This window comes from Ranitomeya variabilis, chromosome 4 (assembly GCF_051348905.1).
Source record: "Ranitomeya variabilis isolate aRanVar5 chromosome 4, aRanVar5.hap1, whole genome shotgun sequence".
Taxonomy (NCBI): Eukaryota; Metazoa; Chordata; class Amphibia; order Anura; family Dendrobatidae; genus Ranitomeya; species Ranitomeya variabilis.
In genome coordinates this window covers 231,271,090-231,289,728 of record NC_135235.1, presented here as the reverse complement: position 1 = coordinate 231,289,728, position 18,639 = coordinate 231,271,090, and the positions used below count along the sequence as shown (strand labels likewise).

The following is an 18,639-nucleotide window of genomic DNA, read 5'->3' as shown; positions in this document are numbered from 1 at the left end:
TCTATCACTACGATTATTAGGAACAGCGGAATTCGTAAAACTTTTAGGAAGCGGTTTGGTAATGGAAGATGTGGGAGGCTTTTAAAAACTAAAAAACTTGTGGTTTTTAAATGGAGAAGTGTCATGGTTCTTACATAATTCAGATTATATTTAGGACATAGGGGGATTTTTAGGACCACACGCTGTGATCAGCTTTATTTGTTATTATTTTGTCCAGATTTATCAGTCTGTCCACTGTGATATCATTTTCAAAGACCACAGATCAGAGGGAACATCACCCGCAGTATCATATACAGTACACACATAGCACACATACACCAACAACACACACTAAACAACTACCAAACAGACAACTACTCATATCACCCAGGTACAGCTCACACTAAACAGACAATACACACTGAGGGGTTTGTGATATGTATGCTGTGTGTATGTATGATGTGCTAGGTTTGTATGAGTGTGTATATATATGATGTGCTTGTTGTATGTACGCACACATACACACATAGAAAGCCAGTACAGCACACACATACACACCCTGCATACATACCACAGGAACATCACACATACATACACACTCTGCACACATAGGCACATCACACAATACATAACTAACCGATGTCCCACACACTATACACATCACAAGAAAATCACTCACACACACACACAAACCCGGCACATCAAACATACATACACATACCACGCTACACACATCACACACAGTAAACAACTGCCAGACAGCGCACACACTGCACATGTAGGCACATCACACACATACAAGGGAAGCAAGGACAAATTCCAGCATCTGTGCCTTCATAGAAAACACTTTATTGTAATAATATTTAAGTCCATGATCCCGCTATTTACAAGCACACACGTTTCACACCGCCATCCTTGGTCATCCGTATATTAGTAAGTGGCACAGTTGTGTTGTTGGGGTGTCCTTCGGGCTGGACGCCCTCACTGCATTTGTCTCTTGTGCTCCTGCTTTTCTCAGTTTCTGGATTTCCTCTCACTCCGGGGAACTTATTCCAATTGTTTCATGTAACAAAGTTCCATTAAATGCTGACATTCCTTTGATAAACATAATGGAGATACTACTGCTATTCGAGTTATGGGTATAGAACGGGTTAATAAGCCTTATGGGGGAGGAGGACATAGGAGCAAACTCCTTACTTGTGGATTTCTTCATTACAACTATGGAAAAAAGAATTTGGCCCCTCCAAAAATCAAATCATCCATATGTAATAGTGCAAGAATTAGACATAGTGGTATTCACTTTGCGCCTCATCCTCCCCGATAGCTGGGATCTTACAGGTCAGTATGACTACGTCAAATTCAATCTTAAATAGTTCATATTTATATGTTTTAGTGGGTAATAAAATACTGAACTTTGCAAAAAAAAAAAAAAGTAAATGTCACCATTTCTGAGACTTGTAACATGTTATTTTCCAGCAATGAGGCTGTGCGAGGGCCATAGATTTTATTGGCGCCCCTTTGGGGTAGATATGATGCTTTTCTCACTCTTTGCAATTCTAGTGTTTTATTTATTTTTTCTTTTAACGTAAAAGTTAATTCTATTTTTTTCATAGATCAGATTTTTACAGAGGCAGAAACACCAAAAATGTTTTTTTTTTTTTAATTAATTTATTTTTTAATTCAGAAATAAACGATGAATCGAGCTTTCATATTTTTTTTTTTATACTTCCATCACTGCGGATTGTGCACAATCTTTCTTTAGGCCAAGTGTATCAATAGTCGCTGCATTTAAATAATGATTGATACATTTCTCTTGGTCATTAGTCCCGACTTCCTCTCTCTCTATATATATATATCCGGGCATATAATATCGGTGACTTGTCCGTATTAGTCCCAACGACTTCTATATATATCCGGGCATATAATATCGGTGACTTGTCCTTATTAGTCCCAACGACTTCTATATATATCCGGGCATATAATATCGGTGACTTGTCCTTATTAGTCCCGACTTCCTATATATATATCCGGGCATATAATATCGGTGACTTGTCCTTATTAGTCCCGACTTCCTATATATATATCCGGGCATATAATATCGGTGACTTGTCCTTATCAGTCCCAACTTCCTCTATATATATCCGGGCATATAATATCGGTGACTTGTCCTTATCAGTCCCGACTTCCTCTATATATATCCGGGCATATAATATCGGTGACTTGTCCTTATCAGTCCCGACTTCCTCTATATATATCCGGGCATATAATATCGGTGACTTGTCTTTATTAGTTCCGACTTCCTCTATATATATCCGGGCATATAATATCGGTGACTTCCCCTTACCGTAGGTCTATTTAGCTCCTTTCAAAGTTTACATCCATCTGTCGCCGGAGATTAATGGCCAATCAGTGGGTTACAAACTCTACAACAGGACCTCCAAATATCACTGGTCTTTAATAGCAATAGTTTTTTTTTTCCTCTGGTGCCCCCCTAGTCTCCAGAACCTGGGTGTGATTACAAGCCCTGCACCTACGAAACGGATGTCGGATTCACAATGATCTGATATTAAGGACAGAATAATATTAGCTGCTCTGAAAACCTCTTTAAGTACATAGGAGACATTATTTTTGCTTGTCCTTGTATTGGTGTCTCTATAATAACGTGCAAAGAACATAAAATAAAACAACTCATCAGATAATGCACAATCCTAAAATACAGAAACATCACTAAATACCCAATTGTACAATTATAATATATAGTAAAACTTCACTAATTAACAAGAAAATGACCAGATTTCTTATACATCTGGGGTCCTGTATCATCTGGTACATAACATATATAGAAAACATTGCAATAACCTCCCATCCCCCATGAGGAGCCTTACCCTAGACATACCCCAAACACAAACCCCTGGTGATATTAAGCCGTGATAACTGAATAAATTCCCAGAAATAGGAAACATTTGTCAGTAGGAAAATATTACATAATGCCGACAGCTTGTGCTGAATCATCAGCATTCAGCACTTCTATAGTTCCAGCTTATGGCTCTGATATAAAAGTGCACTAATCAGCTAAGAAGCAGACTCGGCCCCCAGGTTTTCCTTTTTATGGGGGTTCCTTGCTTCTATGTGTAAAGTTCTGATTCCATGTGAATATTATGGAATGTTCTGCTGAACGGATACAATGTAAATAAATAAACAGTGTGATACAATGTATCCTGCAGTGAGAGAGGTTAGCACAATGTACTAAAATGGGGCAATCAATCCTTATATATATATATATATATATATATATATATATATATATATATATATATACACCGTATATGCTCCAGTGGGGTATATTCAGGGGGTAACACATTCAGGATCCACCTGAGCAGCGAGTTGTTACAATTTGAGACTTTCATACTAGCAGACAACAAGTCTATGTATCACAAGGAGGAATATTCATTCCATTATACTTAATGGCTAAACAGAGGTAAAAGTTTTCCCTAGGATGAGTAAAACATGGCCACTTTCTTGTAAAAACAGCGCCACCGCTGTCCACAGGTTGTGTCGGATACTGCAGCTTTCCTCCATTGAAGTGAATGGGGGTGAAATGCAACATGTCGATTGAGTGGCGCAGTTTGATGAAGACTGCAGCCATGTTTTTTCTAATCCATGGAAATCCCCTTTAAATAAGGGAGAAAAAGACAAAATTTCCATTGTCTGCATAATACTCGGAAGTTAAGGCACTAAATTACCGGAGTAGCAGCACAGTCATTTATCATTAAGTCTCACGTTGGGGGTCCTAAAGATTGGACCCCACTAATTAATAATGCCCTAACCTTATGTGCCAGGTGCCATTGTGGGGCCTATTCTCTGACATTTACTCCAGCAGGAGGAAAGCGACCCCTGGCTTTCAGTCGCTGGAGGCCGGCGCCATCAGCAATAAAAGTTATGTTTTAAAACACATTCCGGATGCAGGATTTTTTGTCTTTACTGCTGTTTTTGCCCAGAAACTGGTCTGGGGTCTCCATGCCCCTCATCCATATTGAGTCAGTTTCTACAATTGGTGAGCTGATATATATATTTTTTCCCTTTTCACATTCCTTATCTGCTGTTTGTCAATGTCTCCTGCATATCGCACTCTCAATGAATCAACCTCGGAAATGTACAAAGCGTTTTTTGATATATTACTTCTTATACTCATTTTACTTTTTTCGAATTTATTTATCTGTTCCTATCACCTAATCATTCTACCCTATGTTCTTGCCCTGGACTATTCGTCACGTTTATCTAAAATATCGCAAATTTTTTCCATTGAAGACACTGAAACAGATCAAGCGGTCTCATCTCTTAAAAGTCTTTTTTGGGATCTACAGTAGAGGTGGGAATACAAACAGTAAAAATCGGGGTCCGTACCGAACACCTACTGTTCGGGCATGGATCCCAAACACAGACTTCACCAGGAAGTCCGAGTTACTTTTCGGGTTTGGCACCCTGAACATCGGTTGTCTCCCATGCTGTCATATGTATGACAGCGTGAGAAACACCTATGGTTCTGATAGGCAGTAAGATTAATACCACCGGTCAGAGAGCTGCGGTTCCCACGCTGTAAGATGACAACATGAACCTGCAGCTGTGACCGGCGGTAAAAAGTTTACCTCTGGTTACAGACGTTGGCTGAGAGAGTACTACTCCCATCAGCCTACGCCCACTGCACTATAAATAAATACATTTTTGGGGGGTCTCTTCTATTTTTGATAACCAGCGCAGGCAAAACTGACAGCTGCGTCAGCAAGCTACGACCCTGAGTTGGCAGCATTAGGAAGGCTGGTTAATAAGAATAGAGGGGTCCCCACGCCGTTATTTCAAATTATTTAAATAAATAATTTAAACAAATCATGTTGTGTTCCCCACATTTTTGATAACCAGTCAAGCTAAAGCAGACAGCTGGTATTCTCAGGCTGGTAAGGAACCATGGATATTGGCCCCCCTCCAGCCTAAAAATAGCAGCTCGCAGCCACCCCTGAAAAGGTGCACCTATTAGATTAGTAGCTATCTATTAGCAGCTCTTCCCATTTGCCCTGGTGCAGTGGCAAGTGGGGTTGATGTCACCTTTGTATTGTCTGGTGACGTCAAGCTAATGGGTTGATAATGGAAAGGCTTCTATAAGACGCCTCCATTACCATCCCCATAGTTATATTGTAAATGAAAAACACTGAGAATAAAGGTTTTTACTTGAAATAAAAATCCACACCGTTTTATAAATCTATTTAAAAATAACAAACACGGTTATACTCACCTGACGCCCATTCCATTGAAGACCTGGTCTCCTGTAAAAAAACAGAAAATTGAAGCCCTTGTCCGAGGAGAGCCTGGAGGGGCATAACTAAGCTGGCACCTAACTCTTTGCTAGAGCCCCTGATGGTGGGGTTAGACTTGGCTCCAGGTGCAACTCCAGGATGGAACCATGGAGCCGTGGCAGCTGAACCCCATGGGGAACAGTGAAGCAGGACCGGCCAGTAACTGGTTAGCGGGGAGGTACGGTCTGAAACAGGGCTGAAACAGGAATACGGGATGGTCACAATACGAGATCACAGATGCAGGTTCACAGGTACAAGTTCAGACTGGGTAGATAAAGGGAACAGATACTGGTCAGTCGGACCAGGATCAGGACTAGACAAAAGCAGGACGGATATGGGAATAGCAGGGTGCACTGGGACAGGAACAGACAGAGAGGATCGTATTAAGAGCACAGGGACCTAAAAACTTACTAGCAGAATCACAAGGACTACCTCAGTTGTTAAGTCACCTCCCAATAGAAGAGGGTGCCTTATATTCAAGACGTCTCTCAGCTATTAGCTGGGAAAGTCTTTTTCAGGGTGCCCCCTCCCAGAAGACTTGCATGCCGCTCGCGCAGGTCCTGGGAGAATATACAAATAAGTACACACGCCGGCGTCCCTGCAGGGGGGAAAGGACACATGCAGGAGCGCTGGCGCTGTCCGAACACGTGTGCATATTGGGACCTATTCACACGCTACCTTTGGAACTCATTTGTGGAATAGGCTACGTCTCGTATTATGAGATATCTGAATTTCTTTATACTCATCCCTCTACGCTAACTTTTTGGGTTTATATTTGGGCTTTACTGCACGTTGTGCTACTTATAATCCCTGGTCTTTTTATTCATGATTATATGTATCTCTTTCAAGCGATTGTTTTGTGCGTATACTGGCCATACGTCTCTGTCCCACGGCGTGGTGATGTATCTCACCTCCCATCATTGGTCTTCACTCCTTCCTGACCTATATATGTCTGGAGCCTCGACACTCAAGGTCACGACTAAGAGCGTGCAAGCTGAAAACGCACAGACCTGTGTTCCTGTTCTCTCCGGTTTTATTTCTCCCCATCTATTTCCTGCTATTTGCCTTTTTAATGTCAGTTGCTTTATTGTCGCAATAAAAGTCATGTTCTAAAACACCAATCTATACGTCGAGGATGCTTTATTTTTTTTTTCCGTCTGTACTGCTAGTGCTGGAAAATAATGTTGGACACAAAATATTCACACTTTATGCACAATTTGGCCATTTTCATTAAAGGGGTGTACTCACTTTTGTTGGGAGCGTTTTTGATGGTGCGGAATAAATGCAGCGTTTTACAGTACCAGCAAAGTGGATGGGATTTCTAGAAAGGTCATGGACACTGCGCTTGAGATCTGTGGGTGTGAAGAAGGATGGTGGGGTTAGACTTTGCTCCCGGTGCAATCCCAGGAGTCACTCTGAAAGGTGCCGACATTAACCGGCATATCTTCATAACATGTTTAATCTCAGAATACACAGTGTTGCAGACATTCCAGAGCTGACAATTGCTCAGGTGAATCAAATGGGAGTGGACATTGTAAGAAGAGACGGTGATTGGTCCTGAAGCCGGCATCAATCTCATGATTGCACTTACCGTCCTTCAGCGGATCTGACCCCTGAACTCCTCGCAGAGCCGACCACTCCGAGATCCTCCTCCTACAGGTAAGCTGCTTGTGTTTTCGGGTTTTATTTGCCAGTAACGACGTGTGATCATTGCTACATTCCTGCAGACGCTCGTGTCCTCTGGGAGCCACCTGTACCCCGCACTGACACCTGTATCCCAAGCAGTTACCTTCATTCTGCACAGTCACCCGTATCCCGCACTGACACCTGAACCCCGCACTGACACCACCTGCACCCCGCACTGACACCACTTGAACCCCGCAGTGACACCACCTGTACCCCGCACTGACACCACCTGTACCCCGCACTGACACCACCTGAACCCCGCACTGACACCACCTGAACCCCGCACTGACACCACCTGTACCCCGCACTGACACCACCTGAACCCCGCACTGACACCACCTGTACCCTGCACTGACACCACCTGTGCCCCGCACTGACACCACCTGTACCCCGCACTGACACCACCTGTACCCCGCACTTACACCACCTGAACCCCGCACTGACACCACCTGTACCCCGCACTGACACCACCTGAACCCCGCACTGACACCACCTGTACTCCACACTGACACCACCTGTACCCCGCACTGACACCACCTGAACCCCGCACTGACACCACCTGTACCCTGCACTGACACCACCTGTACCCCGCACTGACACCACCTGTACCCCGCACTGACACCACCTGAACCCCACACTGACACCACCTGTAGCCCGCACTGACACCACCTGAACCCCACACTGACACCACCTGTACTCCACACTGACACCACCTGTACCCCGCACTGACACCACCTGTACCCCGCACTGACACCTGTATCTTTTATTAAATCATCACAAATATGAGGAGCGGCCGCGTCCTGCCAGGAAGCAAACTCGGCTCAGCTCCAGCTTTAGAAAATGCAGATTTTTCCATTGATCATGCAGATGCGTGAGTGTGAATGCAAAGGGACGCAGAGCAGGATGTGGAGCACTTCGGAAAAATACTGTATGTATGTGGTGGATGGTGGGGCCCCTTTAAAAAAAAGTGCACAGAGCCCCTGCAGGGTGATGACCTCATGTGGTATCCTAGAGGGACAGATCAGGGCAGGGTGTAGCTGGGGAAGGTCCTGGACAGCACCCTCACCTCCCCAGGTTATATAGATAATGGGCAGAGAACTGGACCTCGGCCCCAGGAGAAGGACATCCTGTCTACAAAGAGACCACCAGCCTGATGGTTATGGGGGTCTCTTTCCTCCTTTTTAACTGCCATCAACAAATTTATGCAAAAAGCGGCTAATTATATCTGATAAGGCCATGAAGCCAAACTCTGCAACAACCCCTCAGCTGTGATAAGTTACATCAGGGGATGCTCATCCACTGAATATTAGAGATTGTGCTGATTCACTGACAGTAAGCAGAGATCCTGGAAGCAGGGAAGAAGTTAACCTTTTATTGTTCACAAGGTCAAAAACATCTGGGAGGACTCAGTTTACTTACTGCACTTCTCCTTTATTATATTTGTCTCTTTCCAGGATTTCCCCTGAGCGCTCTTGCACAGTATAGGTGACTTCCATAACTTAAAGGCGGCAGCACACGGGACCTAACAAAGGATCCACAATTCACAATAGGTGATGTCACAGCTCACCTACTCCCTTGCAATGACTGATAACACCTCTATACACAGTAGATAACAAAGGATCCACCATTCACAATAGGTGATGTCACAACTCACCTCCTCCTCCTGTACAATGACTGATAACACCTCTACATACAGCAGATAACACAGGATCCACCATTCACAACAGGTGATGTCACAGCTCACCTCCTCCTCCTGTACAATGACTGATAACACCTCGATATACAGTAGATAACACAGTATCCAGCATTCACAATAGGTGATGTCACAGCTCACCTCCTCCTCCTGTACAATGACTGATAACACCTCTTTGTACAGTAGATAGCACAGGATCCACCATTCACAATAGGTGATGTCACAGCTCACCTCCTCCTCCTCCTTGTAATAATTATAGGGGATAACTCAGGAGACTCTTTGCATGGAACAAGACAACTACAGGACACAGTTTTATAAGTGGTAAAGTCTATATTATCACACGGTGATTCAAACAGGTGCAGAGAGAAACTCAAGTCCACCACACTTGGTGTAAATATTAAACGCAGCTTAACAGTCTATAGGGAACTTCAGAGGAAAATGCAATCACGCAGAAAGTCTATGAAGCACAATTATTCTTGAGGATACTTGACACGAATAAGTCCTTGTTTCAGTCCAAACACAGATAGATATGCTTATAAGGCAGTTCAAATAATATCTTAGCACAACCAGGGAGGCCTGGGTAATAGTCTCAGGTTTATGCAGAGCAGCAACAGCTTACATGTCCAGCAAATGCAGATGGAAGTAAACACGAGCAGCAGATGAAGGAGGATTACTGGAACTGGTGTATGCAGCAGGAACTCAGAGCAGAGTAGCAGGATAACCACACAGGTTCACAGGAGCAGGTATATAGCCAGGGAGTCACCAGAGTCAGGAGCAGGTGCAAAGCCAGGGAGTCGCCAGGGTGGAGCTGGATGCAAGGCAGAATACTCTAGCACAGACTGAAGACTGGGGTGGAGTTTTATAGCAGGAAGACACAGTGCACATGAGACCAAAGACGCCATCTTGGAAAAGGGTAGTAATACACAAAAGGTAATAAAAAATGTTCAGAGTCCTGACATTACTCCCTCCTTAGAAGCAGCCTCAGGACGATCCTGGACCTGGTTTCTCTGGGAATTTCTGATGAAAACGAGAAATCTTCTGTTGGGCATTGATGTTTTCCACAGGTTCCCAAGAGTCTTCCTCAGGGAGATATCCCTGCCATCTTATCAGATATTGGAGCCGATTCCTGCGAATCCTGGAATCAACAATTTCCTTCACCACAAATTGTTCTTGCCCATCAATCACCACAGGCTGCGGAGGTGGCACAACACGTCCCTGGAAGGTATTAGAAGATACAGGCTTTAGTAAAGATACATGAAAAACTGGAATTACCTTCATAATCCTAGGCAGCTTCAGCCGGCAGGCCACAGAGCTCACAATATCGTTGATCTTGAAAGGGCCAATGAATTTCTGTCCAAGTTTTTGTGAAGGAACGTTTAACTTCTGATTCTTAGTTGCTAAACACACGGAATCTCCTACCTTGAACATGGGTGCAGGTTTACGGAATCTATCAGCCGATCTCTTATAACGTTCTTGAGCTGTGGTCAGGGATTCCTTCAGAACCTCCAGATTTTGCCTCATCGCAGTCAGCATTTCCTCCTCTGCCGGAACCGGAGAATTAATTGAAGACCTAGGTAAGATACACGGATGATAACGCAGATTGGCAAAGAAAGGTGTAAATTTAGTGGAGGCACTCTGAGAATTGTTATATGAAAATTCGGCTAACGGCAGCAACTCCAACCAATCATCCTGGAGATGGCTGACATAGCATCTTAGATATTGTTCCAGCGTCTGGTTGGTACGCTCAGTCTGACCATTTGTCTGGGGATGGTAAGCGGAAGAGAGACAGACATTAATATTGAGTGCAGAGTAAAACCCCTTCCAGAATCTTGAAGTGAACTGTACTCCACGGTCAGAGATGATCTCATCCAGAACCCCATGCAAACGAAAGACATTCTGTATAACCAAGTTCACTGTATCTTTAGCTGAGGGGAGGCCGATGCACGGAACAAAATGAGCAGCTTTAGTCAGGCGATCAACTACCACCATGATTGTATTCATGCCCCCCGATGTAGGCAGCTCCACAATAAAGTCCATTGATATAGACCTCCAAGGGCGGGACGGAACAGGTAATGGTTGTAGAAGACCCGTAGGTGCCACAAGAGGAGTCTTGTAACGAGCACATACCTCGCAAGAGAGAACATAGTCCTTAGTATCCTTCAGGCAAGTTGGCCACCAGAAAAATCGGCTTGGGAACTCTTGTGTCTTCTGTACCCCCCTGTGACCAGCCAACTTGGAGTCATGTACCAACTTGAGGAAATGCAGACTGACGACCTCAGGGACGTAGATACGTCGATCTCTGAACCACATGCCACCCTTAAAGACAAGATTAATATCCACAGGTGGGTTGGCCAGAAATACATCACCGTCATAAGCCTCCCTGCACTCCTTCCACAAGTCCTGATCTTGGAAAACTCTGATGAAATTGGCATCAGATAGAATGGTCTTGGACGGGGCTCCAGGTACGGAATCCGCAGCATGGATTCGGGATAAAGCATCAGCCTTCCCATTACGAGAACCTGGACAGTACAAGATAACAAAGTTAAATTGATTTAAAAATAAGTTCCAATGAGCCTGACGAGGAGAAAGACATCTAGCAGATCTAAGGAACTCTAAATTGCGATGGTCAGTTAGCACTATGATCTGTTGTGCAGCTCCTTGCAGATGATGCCTCCATTCTTTGAAAGCCGCAATAATAGCCAGCAATTCCTTGTCTCCCACATCGTAATTCTTCTCTGCTGAGGTTAGTCTACGGGAAAAGAAAGCACAAGGATGTAGCAGACCCTTCTCTCCAGTTCTTTGGGAGAGAATAGCCCCCAAAGCATTATCAGAAGCGTCCACCTCCACAATGAAAGAAAGTGCTGGATCTGGGTGTATCAACAGCGGTGCTGATGTGAAACAGATCTTAAGCCGATCAAAAGCTTCTTGAGCCTGTGATGACCACTTAAAGGGCTTTTCCTTCTTTGTCAAGGAAGTAATGGGACGGACAATATCAGAAAAATTTTGAATGAAGCGTCTGTAGAAATTTGCAAAACCAATAAAACGTTGGACCTCCTTAACGTTCTTGGGTATCGGTCAGTCAAAGATAGCCGGAATCTTTATCGGATTCCATGTTCAGCCCCTGGGGAGAGATGATATAAACTAAGAACTGTATCTCAGAACGATGGAACTCGCATTTCTCCGGCTTAATATACAGATGGTTCTCTTTCAGACGTCTTAAAACAGTTTTGACATGTTCTTCATGTTCCTGTAAAGAGTCAGAAAAGATTAGTATATCGTCCAGATAGGTCACCACAAACTGGCCAACAAATCTCTGAAAATGTCATTAGCAAGGTGTTGAAACGTTGCAGGGGCGTTACAAAGCTCGAAGGGCATCACAAGATATTCAAAGTGTCCATACCGGCATCGGAATGCTGTCTTCCACTCATCCCCTGGACGAATACGCACCAAATTATAAGCCCCACGAAGATCCAGTTTAGAGAACACCTTAGCATGGCGGACTCTTTCCAGTAATTCGGGAATCAGAGGCAAAGGGTAACGGTTTCGTACGGTTACCTTATTGAGTTCCCGATAGTCAACACAGGGTCTCAGGGTCCCATCCTTCTTTTTTACAAAAAATATAGGTGCCCCTGCTGGTGAGAAAGAAGGACGTATGAAGCCTGTGGCCAGATTTTCATCAATATACTCCTTTAAGGCTTGAAGCTCAGGTGCCGCCAAAGGATATACGTTACCAAAAGGAATAGCTGCCCCAGGAAGCAACTCAATGGGACAGTCATAATGCCTGTGTGGAGGAAGCTGATCTGCATTCTTCTTGTCACAGATGTCAGAGAACTCTTTATATACTGGAGGTAAAGAAAATACCTGTACATGTGGTTCTGTAGCCGTGGACTCAGGGACAGCTTCTGTTAATGCTGAGTTGCTCCTTGTTGGAAAGATAATCTCCTTGGTCTCCCAGTTGATAATTGGGTTCTGAGAACGCAACCAAGGAATGCCTAAAATCACAGGAAAATGAGGAGAAGAAATTAGCAAGAAAGAAAGTTGCTCCTGATGATTAGGCTCCAGCAAAATTTCAAGGGGTACGGTCTCCTGATCCACAGGCCCAGAGATTAAAGGTGACCCATCCACTGTTTCCATGGTAATTGGAGAGGCTCTTTGCTGAATTTCAATACCATGTTCCTTGGCAAATGCGATATCCATGAAATTGCCACCTGCACCAGAGTCCATCATAGCTGCACTGGAAATCCACTGTCCTGAACACAGGATCTTAATAGGGAGAGAACAGTGAGAGTTCTTTTCCTTTAAAGAGCAGTAATGCGCAAAAGGTAATAAAAAATGTTCAGAGTCCTGACACTCCTGTACAATGACTGATAACACCTCTATATACAGTAGATAACACAGGATCCACCATTCACAATAGGTGATGTCACAGCTCACCTCCTCCTCCTGTACAATGACTGATAACACCTCTATATACAGTAGATAACAAAGGATCCATCATTCACAATATGAGATGTCACAGCTCACATCTTCCTCCTGTACAATGACTGATAACACCTCTATGTACAGTAGATAACACAGGATCCACCATTCACAATAGGTGATGTCACAGCTCACCTCCTCCTCCTGTACAATGACTGATAGCACCTCTATATACAGTAGGTAACACAGGATCCACCATTCACAATAGATGATGTCACAGCTCACCTCCTCCTCCTGTACAATGACTGATAGCACCTCTATATACAGTAGATTACACAGGATCCACCATTCACAATAGGTGGTGTCACAGTTCACCTCCTCCTCCTGTACAATGACTGATAACACCTCTATATACAGTAGATAACACAGTAACTATTAATCAGTAACACCTTATTTTATTTTCAGGTGCAAACGAGGCAATAAAGGGACAACTTTCAAAGAATGGGTATGAACTTTTATACACTAAGTAACTTAAAGGGGTCTATCCGCATGTTATCCCCCAATAAAAATAATTATATTATACCTTTTTTTTGTGGAAATGCAATGTGCCAGTCATAAGAAACGTAGCATGGAATCTTTATGTAAATCAGGCTGGAAGTGCACTGGAGGTGTGTCACTGCACTAGGAAAAATAAGTCCGGTGCACTTCCAGCCTGATTTGCATATGACTTCTACACTATATTTCCCATGATTGGCACATTTGCTCTCTACATAAAACTTGTCATTTTTATTGGGGAATATGTGCCCCATACCACTTTTTCTATATGTAAAAATGGACGTGTAGAAACCTCTCTACTTCCATAATTACTATGCAAGCCTCCATGATTTACACTGCAGCTCTGCTCCATTAGCACACAGCTATTATTCATGACTTCAGCTTACCTGCATTGCCTGTTGGAATCTAAGGTAGTCAGAAATCCAATTAATGTTTCATCGGCAACCCTGGGTTGTCATCCATGCTTTATACTGCAGCTCTGATCCATTAGGTCAAAGCAATGGTTTTCAATTCCAATTTGGTTTTTGAGCTTTCTTCTCGGGGTGCAGGGTTTTTTTTCCATAATTTGCTAATTCCTTTTCGAGCCCTGGTTTCCCTAATACTTGTGTTATTTTGTTGCAGCCTTCTCTTGTTTCTATTTCAATGGCAATGGCTCGGACTTGTCTGATCAGACGCTGGTGATCAGGAGGGAAGGGGAAAGCAACTGCGTCCTCAACATAACAACCACCCACGTGTCCTGTGTGGGCAATGCCACGGCCACCAGAGTCAACACCACCGACATCCTGCTGAAGGCAAGCGACAATCTGGATGTCAAGTTCATGGAGTATGGGAGAGTCAACGAGGCCGGAGAGCTCGCCGAGCCGATAGCTGCAGGTGTGAGCTGATACATAATGAGGTTTAATAATTCCCATCCCTGGTGACATCTGTGATGGGGATCAGCAGAGCTCTAGCACCTGGTGTCAGGGGTGCGTGATTTGGAACTTTTTGGTTAAATTGTGGTTCTGTTTTTCAGACTGTCCGAATTCTCCAGACCTTCTGGAAGCTGAGAAAAATCTAGACGGCCATCCTCTACAACCCTATATAATTGGTGGAGCTGTGGTCCTAACGATCATTCTCTGCCTCATCACCTTCTTCATCTATAAAAAGTATGAGAACAAAAGGAGATCACAGTGAGTGTCACATGAAACTTTGTATCCAAATTCATAGCTATTAATTAGAAGTTCATCCAGTATAAAGGTGCGAGTTCCCGGACCCCGGGCGGCATACTATGGAGCTGCATAGGAAGTGATGTTCTTCAGCCCTGTTCACAGGCTCTGTACACTATCCTGCAGACTCCACGTCCTGCCCTTAGATGATTTATCCTGCCCCAAATCTGTCTCTGTACTGCCATACAGATTTTATGAGGGCTCTGCAAACGAGCACCATGTTCTTCTAAAGTGTCCCTGAAGGTTCCACCTTCTAACCTCCACAGACTGTGCTCTCACCTAGAAGCTCTGCACCCTGCCCAATGTGCAAAGCCCTGGAGACCCCATGCACTTCCCAAGGGCTCCTAGGATCTATGCTCTGACCTAAAGGATCTGTACCCTGTCCAATGGCTCTGTGCAGTTCCCACAAGCTTCATGCCCTGCCCTATAGGCTCTGTGCAGTTCCCACAAGCTTCATGCCCTGCCCTATAGGCTCTGTACACTTCCCACAAGCTTCATGCCCTGTCCTATAGGCTCTGTACACTTCCCACAAGCTTCATGCCCTGTCCTATAGGCTCTGTACACTTCCCACAAGCTTCATGCCCTGCCCTATAGGCTCTGTGCACTTCCCACAAGCTTCATGCCCTGCCCTATAGGCTCTGTGCAGTTCCCACAAGCTTCATGCCCTGCCCTATAGGTTCTTTGCACATCCCACAAGCTTCATGCCTTGCCCTATAGGCTCTGTGCACTTCCCACAAGCTTCCCACCCTGCCCTATAGGCTCTTTGCACTTCCCACAAGCTTTGTGCCTTGCCCTATAGGCTCTGTGCACTTCCCACAAGCTTCATGCCATGCCCTATAGGCTCTGTGCACTTCCCACAAGCTTCATGCCCTGCCCTATAGGCTGTGTGCATTGCCCACAAGCGTCATGCCTTGCCCTATAGGCTTTGTGCACTTCCCACAAGCTTCATGCCCTGACCTATAGGTTCTGTACACTTCCCACAAGCTTCATGCCCTGCCCTATAGGCTCTGTACACTTCCCACAAGCTTCATGCCATGCCCTATAGGCTATGTGCACTTCCCAAAAGCTTCATGCACTGTCCTATAGGCTTTGTGCACTTCCCACAAGCTTCATGCCCTGACCTATAGGTTCTGTACAATTCCCACAAGCTTCATGCCCTGCCCTACAGGCACTGTGCACTTCCTACAAGCTTCACGCCCTGCCCTATAGGCTCTGTGCTCTCTTAGGCTCTATGTAGCTGTGCAAGAGCATTAAACTGAGCTGTAAGTTTTGGATAAACAGGTTAATTAGTGAACCTGGATTATTTTTCTAATTGCTCATTAATTTTTCTCTCATCTTTTATTCATAGAATAAAATGCAATGGATATTCTGTCACTTTCACCAAATGCTCCAATAAAGAAGACACACGGAATGGTCAAGAGAAGAATGGGCCAGGACAAGCAGGGCCCCAGGGAGCTAAGGTTGATCCTCTCCTCCCCCATTTAGGTGTTGTGTGATTTGACATGTCACATGACAATTGGGGGTGTCATGTGACAGGACAATAATTGTGGCTGTGCTGTTTTACCCCTCTCAGGAATTGCCCCATGTAACAATGCTTCCAGGCTGAGAAAGAATGTCCTGTACCTTTAAGAGTAGACATGGGCAAAGTGCAGCCTGCAGGCCATATTGGCCCTTTGGGTACTCCTGTGTGGCCTGCCCACTCATTAATATTTTAATAATTATTTGTTCTCTGTTATTCAATAAAGATTATTTATATTAATACATTATTAATAGGTGTCTCTCTGAACTTTCCACAGCTGACATTTATCTACAAGGACGTTTCTTCCACAACGAGCGACATCATCACACACATTTCCTCCTTTCCTGGAATCACTTTCATCCTCGGTTTCTTCCTCTACTCTTTGCACAGCCGCGTACAGTACTTTGGAATTTTCCCCTAATGTCACTACTGTCTAGAAATCAAGAGTCGTACACTCCAACTCGTGGCTCCGCGTCCTTTTTTTCCATAAGAAACTTTCTGTGCCAATATGGCGGCTACTGAGCTTCCTTTCTTACTGACACCTGTGGACGACCACACGGGGCATTTTCCCATTGACTCACTTCACTTTCCCTTTTTGTTCTGTTACCTTTCAGGCAGAAAACTCCATACTGCCCCGCTAGGCTTCCTGCCCCAGGCCTCGATACATCGTCCTTTGCCTTCTCACGATTTCTGTCCATGTTGCTACTCACTTTTTTCCAGTTGTCTCTCTTCTGTAGAGTCTTACTATCTGGCTCCTTTGTCTCCCTCTTGCCGCAGGGACACCCTCTCCATGCGGTTCTGCTAGCTAGCCAGACCTGAGGTTTGCTGCCGGTGCAGGCTTGTCCCTATCTGACCCACTATCAGGACGTTCTCTATTGTGTCCTCATTTACCCTCTCACCTCTGGGCTAGTCCCAGCTATTAACTTTGTTTCTCCCTGTTAGCTTTGTAGTGCTTGCCAGAACAAAACTCTGTCGGTAACAATGTAAAACATTCCAAAGACCAAATACATTGCAACATTTCACATATCTTCAAGGGAGACTGTGGGCAAGACCTTCGCTTCCTTACAGCTATTTAAGGTCCAGAAATCCAGCAGCCCACTGCCGTTTATATTCTGATCTGCTCCTGTGTAACTTGTCTTGTTATTTTCCCAGTAGACAGTCCTGACTTCTGACCTGGCTTGCGTGACCATTCTCATTCTTTGAGATTTTTTTTTCCTATACAACAGCCTCCTAGTTCTGACCCGACCACCCGACGATTCTTTTGTCTCAGGTTTGCTCTTCCGGATAGCCACTCTTTTGTGGAAGCAATCTAGTGCACTCTATCTTAAGTGTAAAGGTACCTTCACACGAAGCGACGCTGCAGCGATAGCGACAACGATGCCGATCGCTGCAGCGTCGCTGTTTGGTCGCTGGAGAGCTGTCACACAGACCGCTCTCCAGCGACCAACGATGCCGAGGTCCCCGGGTAACAGGGTAAACATCGGGTTGCTAAGCGCAGGGCCACGCTTAGTAACCCGATGTTTACCCTGGTTACCAGCGTAAAAGTAAAAATAACAAACAGTACATGCTCACCTGCGCGTCCCCCGGCGTCCGCTTCCTGTACTGTGTGAGCGCCGGCCCTAACAGCAGAGCGGTGACGTCACCGCTGTGCTTTTACTTTCACTTTAGGGCCGGCGCTCAGTCAGAGCAGGAAGCGGACGGCAGGGGACGCGCAGGTGAGTATGTACTGTTTGTTTTTTTTACTTTTACGCTGGTAACCAGGGTAAACATCGGGTTACTAAGCACGGCCCTGCGCTTAGTAACCCGATATTTACCCTGGTTACCAGCGTAAAACATCGCTGGTATCGTTGCTTTTGGTGTCAAACCTGACGATACACGCCGGTCTGACGACCAAATAAAGTTCTGAACTTTATTCAACGACCAGCGATATCACAGCAGGATCCAGATCGCTGCTGCGTGTCAAACACAACGATATCGCTATCCAGGACGCTGCAACGTCACGGATCGTTGTCGTTCTCGTTGTAAAGTCGTTTCGTTTGAAGGTACCTTTAATCCCTGTACAGGGCTTAAAAGATAAAGGACAGGGCTCTCCTAGCATCTGCCAAATGGAGTGGCTCGTGCCAAATCTGTCCAAGGTAGTCGTTGTTAGCCTGAGGCCTGTAGCAATATGTTATATGTTCATGTGGCCTCTAGGGGTCTCGCTACTTTTATGTGTGTTCTATATTCTGTGTTGGG

General features: G+C 44.8%; 1 protein-coding gene across 1 annotated transcript; it reads left to right on the top strand.

The window, feature by feature from the left end:
* Positions 1–13,582: 13,582 nt before the first annotated feature.
* On the top strand, positions 13,583–16,671 carry LOC143770516 (uncharacterized). The gene is made up of 4 exons (XM_077260195.1): positions 13,583–13,630; positions 14,302–14,553; positions 14,693–14,849; positions 16,234–16,671. Exons 1-4 carry the CDS (start codon positions 13,627–13,629, stop codon positions 16,379–16,381), a joined length of 561 nt encoding a protein of 186 aa, XP_077116310.1. The 5' UTR covers positions 13,583–13,626; the 3' UTR covers positions 16,382–16,671.
* Positions 16,672–18,639: the final 1,968 nt, after the last annotated feature.